At 34.1% G+C, this 11,926-nt stretch overlaps 1 protein-coding gene across 1 annotated transcript; it reads right to left on the bottom strand.

The window, feature by feature from the left end:
• Positions 1 to 276: 276 nt before the first annotated feature.
• On the bottom strand, positions 277 to 7,964 carry LOC111712459 (uncharacterized). Its single transcript, XM_023487071.1, has 6 exons — positions 7,892 to 7,964; positions 7,172 to 7,425; positions 6,859 to 6,940; positions 6,303 to 6,496; positions 6,075 to 6,159; positions 277 to 6,014 (listed from the first exon to the last, which is right to left on the bottom strand). Exons 2-6 carry the CDS (start codon positions 7,406 to 7,408, stop codon positions 430 to 432), a joined length of 6,183 nt encoding a protein of 2,060 aa, XP_023342839.1. The 5' UTR covers positions 7,409 to 7,425; positions 7,892 to 7,964; the 3' UTR covers positions 277 to 429.
• Between the last annotated feature and the right edge of the window lie 3,962 nt (positions 7,965 to 11,926).

Genomic DNA, 11,926 nt, shown 5'->3' with positions numbered 1-11,926 from the left:
TAACCCATAGCAGAAAAGACTTAAATGAAAACCTGAAATAATTAAAAACAACCATCTCCAATAAAAACTTGATCTTCTGCGCTATTTGTAAATTTTTAATTCATATTAAATGTTGCTAAGGATTAGAAAACTCTTATAAATTGTCTTAAAAAGTCTCATTCTTTGAGGGAATCCAAGTACTATTTACTTTACATGTCTCTTGCTTCTACTCATGAGGACTTTCAACTTAAATAAAAACATTAGAAAAATCTTAGCAAATTATTTAATAAAAAAGTGTTTAACGGAAGAAGTATGTATATGTATTTCAGAATGAATAATATCAGTCAAGATCAGTAATTGTTTGTACATTGGTTTAGTTACAGTGTAACTAGTTACAGTATGAACAGATCAGAAATAATACTTTTGAGGAAAAATTATTTTGTCAAGTTATTAGGAATCCGACTCTGAATCTGTATCTGATTCAATAAAACAGATTTCTCGATAGTCAATTACTTTTCTAAGTCCAGGTTCAATCTTGACAACAAAATGTACTGCTGCTTCAGCTGGTGTTGCCTCCAATTCGGCAGCTTTCTCCTTCCCCTCCTCTTCCTCCTCCTTCTCCTTGTTCTTCTCCTGTCCCTCTTTACCTTTGGTTATTGGTTCAACATTCTCCGCCTCTGATCCATCTTCATTAGTCCGAGATTCTACTTCGTCTTTGTTAATTCCTAATTTACTATATTTTAATCCGTTTTCAATTTTTTTCATTCCTTCATCATCAGAAGTCAACTTATCTTTGTCAGTTGGCAATTTTAAATCATCAATCTTTAATCCAACTTCATCAGTCTTCACACTTTCGTCTTCAAGTGATTCAGCTTCATAGATTTCATCAGTTACAAGTCCCACATCTTTATCAACAGTACTATTGCCATGATCCATGACAGCTTTTAATATTGATTCTTGACTTCTCTGTGGAAGACTGGGTAAATCAATACCTGACTGAGAGACCAGATGATTGCTTAATGTCCCTTTCCTCTTGTTGTCATGTTGTTCGACTGTATCAGTAACTTTAGATTTGTTTTTTTCTGACTCAGAATTATTACCCTTTTTACTCTTGTTTACATCATCTCTAACCTCTTCATTACTTGGAACATTCTCTTCGTCAGTTAAAGCATTCTCTTCATCAGTTGCAGCATTTTCTTCATCAGTTGCAGTATTCTCTTCCTGGGTTCCAGTATTCTCTTCATCAGTTGCAGAATTCTCTTCATCAGTTGCAGAACTCTCTTCATCAGATGCAACATTCTCTTCATCAGTTTCAGCATTCTCTTCATCAGTTCCAGCATTCTCTTTATCAGTGGGAGCATTATCTTCATCAGTGGGAGCATTCTCTTCATCAGTTGGAGCATTATCTTCGTCAGTTGCAGAATTCTCATCATCAGTTGCAGCATTCTCTTCATCAGTTGCAGAGTTCTCTACATAACTTGGAGCATTCTCTTTAATCATTGCAGCATTATCTTCATCAGTTGCAGAGTTCTCCTCATTAGCTGGAACATCTTCATTAGTTCCAGCATTATCTTCATCAATTGTAGGGTTCTTCTCATTAGCTTGAACATTATCTTCATTAGTTGCAGCATTCTCTTCATCAGTTTCAGAGTTCTCCTCATTAGCTGGAACATCTTCATTAGTTCCAGCATTATCTTCATCAATTGTAGGGTTCTTCTCATTAGCTTGAACATTATCTTCATTAGTTGCAGCATTCTCTTTATCAGTTGCAGCATTCTCTTTATCCATTGTTACATTCTTTTCAACATTCTTATCTTGTTCATGTGCTGCTTCAACACAATCTTCATCATTAGTATCATCCTTTGATTTTACTACATTAGCATTTTTCACATAGTCATGGCAAGAATACGCATTGAGTGCTTCTTCTTCCCTTGCATGCTTTTCTTTCAAAACCTCCTTAATTGTATATGCTTTACATATAGCTACATTATCTGCATTAGCTAAATCTGTGCAGACTACATTTGCTCCTACCGAGTTTGCCTCTGAATTCCTGCTCTCTAAATAAACACAAGTTCCTTTTCCATCCATGTCTGCTTGATCATTGGCATATGCACTCTTATCATCTGAATCCAAGTCAGTTTCATCCTCAATCTGTATACCTAAATCACTTGCATCTATTTCTATATCTATTCCTTCATCTATATCTATTTCTTCTGAATCTGAGTCTTCTTCATCAAAGGAGTCATCAACATCAAGAACGACGTCACCATTGCAGTTGCCTGCGTCATCTTCATCTGAATCTTCAGGTGGAACATCCAACATGTTAATGTCATTATTTGTGTCATCATCAGATTCTTCATTTCTTATTTTTTTAACAGTTTCTCGTTCTAAACCTGAAAACGTTCCAGAATGATTTTCACTAAGGTTATCAGAGTCTCTGGAAGCTTTATCTTCTTCATCAAGACGATCATCAATTTGTGGTACAATCTCCTCCTCACTTTCTTCCCCAATATCCATGTAGACCTCAAAGGTTTCTCCTTCTAAAGTAGGGCCTTCATCTGATGGAGTAGAGTCAATGAGGTTGTAAACTTTTTTTTCGTCTGCACTTTTAATGCTAGTTTCAGGTTGGTGCATTTTTGAATTGTTATCTTTCTTTTCTTTGTAATATAAGGGCAAGTGATATTTTTTCTTCAGATAATTCTCAACAATTCTGTGCTTCGTGCCAAGATGGATAACCTGATGCCATTTAGAAGAAAATTTAAGATCACAAATGCTACAGTTTTCAAGGATCCCAAACTTCTTGATGATAGAATTTTTGAAGTGTTTCAGAGCATAGTGTTGATAAAGCATTGAGGCAGTTTTAGCCACAAATTCACACTTAGAGCACTGTAGAGGATTAAAGGGAAGACCTTTCTTGTGATGACTTTTTGACTGAGGTATATGATACTGTTTTGGTAAAAACTGTTCCACCAAATCATGAGTTGCACCAAGATGTTGAATCATTTTGTAGCGTGTTGATTGAGAAAGGCCACATATATGACATGGAAGATCCAGGTTATAAGCTTGCTTGAATTTATTTTTGTAATGCTTGAAACTGTAGTGCTTGTATATGTTATGTCGTTTAATGGTTTCAAAATCACAAATATAGCATTTATGAGGGGATGGAGGATTGTTTCTCCTTTTTGGAATAATATGACTCATTTTCAAAAACAAGTCCACTGCATTGTGTTTACTTGTTAGGTGCTCTAGTTTGGCGCTCTCATTAATGAACATTGTTCCACATTCTGAACATGAATCTTCACCAGGGAATTGAGCTAAGATTTTATCCTTCAGATGCTTTCTAGCATAATGTGAGTACATTCTTTTTCTAAGTGGACTTGAGTATTCACAACCAAAACATGAGTAAACAGAAAGATCATTTTCTTTCTCCTTTGGCACATTTTCATTTTCTGTGCAAAGCATGTCACTCCTAAGCTTAAAACGCTGTTTTGGTATGATATGGGTTTTCTTCAGAAACAGGTCAACCACACTGTGGGTACTTGATAAATGATTTAGCTTAGCACTTTCACTGATAAAGATTTTGCTACATATTGAACATGAACTCTCTTCAGGGTATAGAGCAAGAATTTTTTCTTTAAAATGCTTCCTAGCATAATGGGAGTACATGTTTTTCCTCTTTGAATGTGAGAACGTACAACTGAAGCATGAATAAACTGTTTGATCATTTTCTTTCTCCTTCTGCACATTTTCATTTTCTGGGCAACCCATGTTACTTTTCATTTTATAACAACGTTTTGGTATGATATGACTCCTCTTCAAGAATTGGTTAACCACACTGTGCGTACTTGCTAAATGAACCAGTTTGGCACCAACACTAAGCAAGATCTTGCCACATATTGCACAAGAGTCCTCTTCAGGGTATAAAGCAAGGATTTTATCTTTAAAATGCTTTCTGGCATAATGTGTATACATTTTTTCTCTCAATGAATTTTTGTATTCGCAACTAAAACATGAATAAACAGATTCCTCACTTGCATTCTCCTCTTGCAAAATTGTATCCTCTACTAGATACTCCATATTACTCTTGTGCGCCGACTGTTTTGGTATAATGTGGGTTGTTTTCAAGAACTTCTCCACCACACTGTGCACACATGCTAAATGATTTAGTTTGACCCTCTCATTAACCAGCATCTTTCCACATATTGAACAGGAATCTTTATCAGGGTATTCAGCTAGGATTTCATCCTTAAAATGCATCAAAGCATAATGTGTGTACATTCTGCTGCGTAAAGAAGATGAGTAATCACAAGCAAAACATGTATAAACAGAATTCATGCCAGTCTCCTCATTTTCGTCTTTTGTGGATAGGAGATTAGTTTTGGTTGAATTAGAAGAAAAAGAATGATTACTCTCAGCATAATCAATGTCTTCACCTTTTTCACTACCATTCTCTTTAACCTTATTACCATTAGATAATTTTTTAGGGATGGTAAACTCCTTCTCTAAGAAGAGATCTACTGCACTATGTGTACTACCAAGATGGCCTAACTTGTCATGCTCATTGCTGAAGCTCTTGTTGCATAGTGAACAGAAATCTTCCTCAGGGTATTTAGCATGGATTTCCTGCTTGAAGTGAACAATAGCATAGTGATTATAGATTCTGTGTCGTTCATGAGCTGAATATTCACATTTTGAACAATTATGCATTAATTTTGGCTCGCCTTGAAAGTATTTTTGAATTCTATACTCCTCTTTTAGAAAAAGTTCAACCACACTGTGCGTGCAGGCGAGATGAACAAATTTCGATTGTTCGTTCTTGTATACCATGCTGCAGAGTGGGCATAAGTCTTTTTCAGGATATATTTCCATTATTTCTTCTCTAAAATGATTTGTTGCATAATGGGTGTACATTCTACTTCTGATAGGAGACTTGTAACTGCAAATGTAACAATCATGAACAACAGGGCCTTCATTTTCGACTTCAACTTCAATTTCAACTTCTTTTCTGTGATCGTCATTTAGATACTTTTCAATGTAGTTATGAGCATTTAGCAAATGGCTCACTTTGCCAAGGGGGGAAGGACAAACTTGTTCACAATCCGGACATGTATCTGATTCACCAAATTCATCAATGAACTTCTGCCTGAAGTGACTAAAAGCATAATGTCTAAGAAGAAGTTTATGACAGGTTGTTGTGAATTCGCAGCAAAGAGAACATTTGTAAGAAGCATCATTTGAATCATTAAGGTCAGCATTGCTTAACTTCTTAATGCAAAGCGTGGGAGTTAAGTTCTCAATAGTTTCAACATTTTCAGTCTCAAAGGAAATATTTACTGTTGGGTTAGTTTGTTTTGCAAGCTCTTCTGCTACGGCGTTCTTGACATGATGCTGAATCGGCAAACAGTTTTCAATATATCCACAGGTGACTCCAATGTGCAGAACCTTTTCTGTAATATCAGAACTTAGTTGCGTGCAACAGACTGGACATGTTGAATCAATGTCAGAGGATTTAATTAACTGTTCCTTAAAGTGCACCAAACTGTAGTGCATGTACAGATCCTTTTTATTTGAGCTGGTGAAGGTACAGAGATAACAGGAGACATGATCTTCAGGGGGGGATGTTGTTTTTTCCTGCATTTTTTTCGCATGATGTACTGGATCTAGAAACTGCTCAACATGATTGTGAACAGAACCCATGTGGGTCAAAATAGAATCTGTTGATTTTAATCTATTATTGCAAAAGGGACAATTGGGTAAACCTCTAAACCTTTCCAGAAGTTTGTCTCTGAAATGGACATGAGCGTAGTGAGTGTAGAGCTTAGATTTGAACTGTAGAGTTTGAGAGCACATTGAGCAAGGGAATAGATTTGTACTACTCTGTTTTACTATCTTCATGCTTTCGGGAGATGGAGTGGGGGGAGCGTTCTTAAGTATATCTTCACTGCATCTAAACTCATCCATAGTTTTGAGGATTGGTCGGGTTCCGAGATGCTTATACGTTGAGAGATACTTCAGAGACCCTTGGTGGGATAAACCTAAAATAGTTAAGTAGAATTGTTTGATAGTTACCGAATTAAGAAAACTTATCTTCTTACCTAGATGTAAGATGAGATCCGAGTTAGAACTGAAAGAATGTGAACATATGAAGCACTCAAGTGACTTTTCAGAGATTTGAAAATCCTTAAGTTGACGTAAGTTTTAAAAATGGATTATTTTAATGATCCTTTAAAAGTATCATAAGTATAAAAAAAGAATTTTTTGAATTCCATTTGGCCGTAATTGATAGTACTCATTATTTTAAATCATGATATTTAAAACTGTTCCTTAATGAGTGATTTCTTATGATGTTTATTGCAGAGGTGTTTGAGGAGCTTAATCTTGGTTTTGAAACTCCTGGGACAGGAAGATTCTGAACAAGGGTAGATCTGATCTGTTCTCCCGGTTCCCTGGCAGCCACTACAGGTGTACTTGAACTTAGGATCATTCTTCTCTGGTACTTTCTCAATATCTACACAATCTAAACAAAATCAAATATAGACTTAAGATCAATAATGTCGCAATGAAGGCACGTTTAATATATCAAAAATTGACAACATCTAGTTGTAAAGATAAAGGGATTAGTTTGTGGCATAACCTCAATTCTTTTTATTCAATTCTTCAACAAAATTTTTGATTTCATTAATTACACAAATGCTCGAATGTTTTTTAAGGGGGGGGGGATCTTTTTTAGAAAATAAATTTTCTAACAAATCAAATATTTTCTGAAACAATTAAATTTCTTTTAAAGTACATTTCAGATTTTATGACTTATTAAGATTCCAACTATTTGGATGACAACAATACAGAGTTTTAGATCTTATAATTAATATAGATAATTACCACAATGCAGCCACTGTTTACATTTGACACACATCACCATCTGCCCGTAAGTATAATCCAGTAGGCATTTAGGGCAATTATTCTAAAAATACACATGATGAGGAGTTTACTTCATATAAAATGCATAGCTGTTGCCTCAGGACATGATGCAGTAATGAGACAAAGACAGTCCTACCGCTTAGTTGTGATTTAATGCATTCCGAAATTTATTTTTTGACGTTAAATGCGGCTGGAAGGCCGTTTTGGTGCAACTGCCTCCCCACCCTCACTCAATAGACCTTCCAAATAATTTGAAAAAGAATGAATGGGCTACCTTATCTATAGTAACGTTGTCTTGTTGAGACGGACTGGATCCAGTATTTTCCAATCCTTGATCCCTAGGGATCTTCATTTTAAACGGAGGTACTCTTTTCTCATCCTGATCCTCATCCACTCTTCTCCTTTTCGGAGAACTATATTCCTCTTCTTGGATCTTTCGCTTTTCTGGAGATTGAGGATTTGGTTCAGCCGTGTTCTGCTTTCTAGATTCTCGGCATTTTTGCAAATGCATTGGGAATAACCTTGCATCTAAATAAATAATCTAAATAAATGACACATAAACTTTTAAATTGAAAAATGTGAAGACCATATCACACCAACAAAATCATTTGTTTCAATTCCAATTGGTCCAATCTTCAAATCAAATTAAAAAAGTTTTTATTTATATCTAACTGAATATTTAACAGTTGCTGGAATCGAAAATGCAAGTTTAAAGCATAAATCAACTTTTAAGTTGTGGAACTAACATCTACTTTTTTACTCTACAGAGGTTTGGTCCATCACCATCACTGAATTTTAAATTTGGCTTGTCTGTTTAGACAAAAACAGCTGGAAGCATTGCATATCAAGTACTTCATCAATAAAGGTTAATGATACATTTTATCTTACATGACACTATTTAATTAACAAGTTTCGCAAATCTATTATTAAGGAACATAAGGAAATGGAATCTCTAAGAGACCCCAGAATAGAGTAAATATCTAATTAAGATTACCTAAACTCTTTTTCACACAATGGACAGGACTTTAGCTCTAAAGTTGCTGCTGGTGTGAGATTCTTGTGATACACTAAATATACAAATATAAAAATATTTTTTTATTCTACTCATGAACTTATTAGGGTACCCCCCTTTCTAGGCATTTATACTTTCTATGAATTTCTATGAATTTTCTATGAAATTTCTAAGAAATTTCTTTGAAACTTCTATGAATTTTCTATGAATTTTCTATGAATTTTCTATGATTTTTTTTTGAATTTTCTATGAATTTTCTATGAATTTTCTATGAATTTTTTATGAATTTTCTATGAATTTTCGATGAATTTGCTATGAATTTATTATCAAATAGTTAAAGTGAAGCAAATATTTCTGTAGGTTTAGCCGTTTTGACGTGCAATAGAAAAAGGGGTCTATCTGATAGCCTTTTTTTCGTACATTCAAAAACAATAAAAATAAAAATATTGTCACTGATTTCCTAATGTCTAATGGACCGACGGAATTAGCGGACTTCCATAATTTTTGGGCCAGGTCGGTTTTGCCGTTTTGACGTTTATTAGAAATAATAACATAAACAATAAATATATAAGAGGAATATAAAAAACTAACCTTTATATTTTTTATTATGTTTTATCAGAAGAGATTTCTTCCAGAAATATGTCTGGCAAAGCAAACAACTAAATTTTTTTCGATCTAGCAGTTTCCGCGTAGAGCGATCAGTAGATGTTCTCGAGGGAACAGCTGACGGATCAACTTCGGAAACAGGTTCTTCTAGTACATAAACAGGCCCAGAAACCGGTTCCTTCAGTTCATGGTCAGGTTTAGGAACCCAGTTAATTAGCAGTTTTTGGATTGAATCCAGTAGTAAATCCTATTTGAAAATCAGACAATTTAATGTCAAATTCTATAAAATCTTTATGATATTTATAAAAAATAAAACCAGATCTTTCTAGACACATTTTGCTTGACTAAACTTATATAGTTTGAACCCAAAAAGCGGTGATTTTTTTTTATTTTTCATTATGAACAAAATATGGAATAAAAACAAAAGTAGACGACTTAATATTTAAGGCTATAAATGAAAGATTGTAACTCAAAAGATCCAAAAATCAGATCAAAATTAAAAAAATTTCTTCGTTAAAAAAAAGTCAGATTCCTTAAAAGCTTCTACGATATATAGCTCCTTCATTAGTTGTTGAACCTCCTCTAGAACCTCACGCCGATCAGACTCAGGGTCCTCGGCGGCAAATATAGCAGACAAAATACTTGATATTGCCGCCATAATTCGTTCATCAGATATTAATAACTCATTCTAAAATTATAAATTTTTTTATTTCAAAACAGGATATTAGTATATTATGCATAGGAAGAAAGTGTAATAATCAAAATCATTGTTATAATATTGAAAGAAAAACCGTGGAATAATTTTGATTATTCACCAGGATTATTTTTTGTTATTAATGAGAGTGATAAGGAAAATGCAGCGGGGTTTAGAATGTAGATTGATTCATTGCCAAATAAGTAATAAATCGGCACAAATTTTTCTTAAACGGACTGTAACTGCATTGTCAAGTGATTGTTGGAATAAACCACTTGAAACCCAAGAAATTAAACGACAATAAACTATTAATACAGGTTTCAATAGTACCGTTGTGAATCAGGCATTAAAATCAGTGCTTAGGATCCATTTAATTTTGATGCGGATCCGGATCCTGGATCCGTATTGGGAGAAAATGGATCCAGATCCAGATTATTTCTTTAAAGTTTACTGAATTTTTTTTTAACAAAGCAGGAGTTTTCAATTTTTTTGTCTTATTTTTTACGCTTTTTGTAATTATGCTAAAACTTGATGAACCATTTAGAAATCAAGAAATTTAAAAATATCTCTTTTTTAATAGTTCAGATTAGGGTTAAGAGAATTTTTTTTCTCTCGCTTTTTGTAATTAAATTATGCTAAAACTTTATGGGTTCATCAGAAATCAAGAAAGAACCCGTAACAAGTGAGACATTTTGTAATGTCTCTGTAAATATTAATAGCAGCAGGTTCTATTTTTGAATGTAAAGTCATATAACGAGGCCGGAGATAAAAAATCGGAGCCAACGGAGGTCACTTTTCAGAGGTTACAAGACTCCGGAAAAATATTTCGACAATCTGACTTCATATCCTGCTCCTAGGCATTTATATGAGTCTACATTCAAAAATAGAACCAGCTGCTATTAATATTTACAGAGATATTACAAAATGTCTTACTTGTTACAGGTTCTTTATATAATCTCTCTTTTTGTAATAGTTCAGATTAGGGGTGTAAGAGACAATTTTTTTTCTTCTTCCGTTTTTGGTTGATATTTTGCCCCTTGGATCCGGATCCATGGATCCGAATATTTTTGCGGATCCGAATCCAGGAAGCCAAAATCTTGCGGATCCCACGGATCCGGATTCTAAGCACTGATTTCAATATTTGCATGTAGTGATTGAAATTACGCTTATAATCCCTTTAAACTTAAAATAAATCAAATAAATACTTCAATCTGAATCTGATAAGCTTGATGGCACAATATTGGCCCATTTCTGGTCCACTATTAGCTTTTTTCTCTTTTTTTTTTATCAATTTTTCTTCACAGAAACTGATTTACCCCTTTTTTCGTTAACACTTCCTTTTAAAAAGGTAAATAATTAAACCTGAAGAGAAAATACGAAGAGATTAAGTATCCTTGATGAAACCCAGGGTAGAATTATCACATTTCTACAAATATAATTCATTAAAAAAATGAAAAATTGTTTATTTTCTCTCTTAATAAAAAAAATTATGTTCTGATCGTTTTTATTTTTCATTTTCAACTTTTTAAAGTAAATTTGATTTCAGTTTGTCTGCAGATCTAATGTTATGTCTGTTCTCGAACAATTTTCTTTCTCGCAAGAACATTTGTTATGTCTACATGCAGTATAGACAGGGGCGGATACAGGGGGGGGGCGGCAGGACCATCGCACCCCCCTGACGGATTTTAAAAAAAATCTTGTCCCTAAATCTGGATTTTTTCTGATCTGAAATAATTCTAGCCCCCCCCCCCTCACTATAAATCCTGTATCCGCCCCTGAGTATACATACATCTTTGCAATTTATATTAAATCTGACCTATTCAGCTAAGAATAATTTTTAAAGCTAGGCATGATTCAATTCTTAATAAACACAAGCTTTTTAAAATGAATTTCCTTTGATCGCAGCCAGAACAAAATCCTTGTTTCCTAATCAACCACTTCACTAACGGACTGAAAAAAAATAGAAAAAATTAAATAAAAAGAACAAAAAAACAAGAATTTAAAGGGCATACAAATTAGTTTCAAGTCAACCTCCATTTAAAGAGTCGCATGCTCAGGGGCGGATACGGCTACGCCCCCCCCCCTGAATCCGTCAGGGGGGTGTGAAGGTCCTGCACCCCCTTTTATCCGCTCCTGCGCATGCTAGTTTTACAACTTTAAACCCTTATCTGACGAACAGTTGTTTACTATTATAGAAACCACAGCTGAAAATTGAAAAATGTTCAATAGAAAAATGTGAATATATCATCAACATGGCTTTTAATTGAACATGCAGCTCTTAAACTGAAGAGTCACTAGAAATAATAACGATTTAAAATCATGTTTGATTTTAGCTGAAAACTTTAGAATGGGATATCCTTAATCCCGATCAGTAAATTAATCTGGAGATTAATAACAAGAGGAGAACAAGCAATATGTAATCTCGAGATTAAGAAAAAGAGTGGATCAAGCATTAATCCCGATATCCCAGCTCTGAAGTAATAATACAAATAAACCTATTAACTAAAAATGTGGGACGTAACTAAAAGTATGGTGCTAATTCATAATTGACGTTTTTAAATATAGATTGGTAAAATTAGTTTAATGATTGTAAAACACGCTTGCATACCAAAAAATAATAGTTTAAGCAAAAGGAATTAAATACAGGGTTACCCACAAATAGTATAGTAATTCACCCAAATATTGAGTATTTGCCAGCTGACGTAATGGGGGGGGGG

The sequence above is a fragment of the Eurytemora carolleeae genome, unplaced genomic scaffold (genome assembly GCF_000591075.1).
Source record: "Eurytemora carolleeae unplaced genomic scaffold, Eaff_2.0 scaffold1281, whole genome shotgun sequence".
Classification (NCBI taxonomy): Eukaryota; Metazoa; Arthropoda; class Copepoda; order Calanoida; family Temoridae; genus Eurytemora; species Eurytemora carolleeae.
The sequence above is the reverse complement of the archived record's forward strand: the minus strand, read 5'-3'. Positions and strand labels throughout refer to the sequence as shown.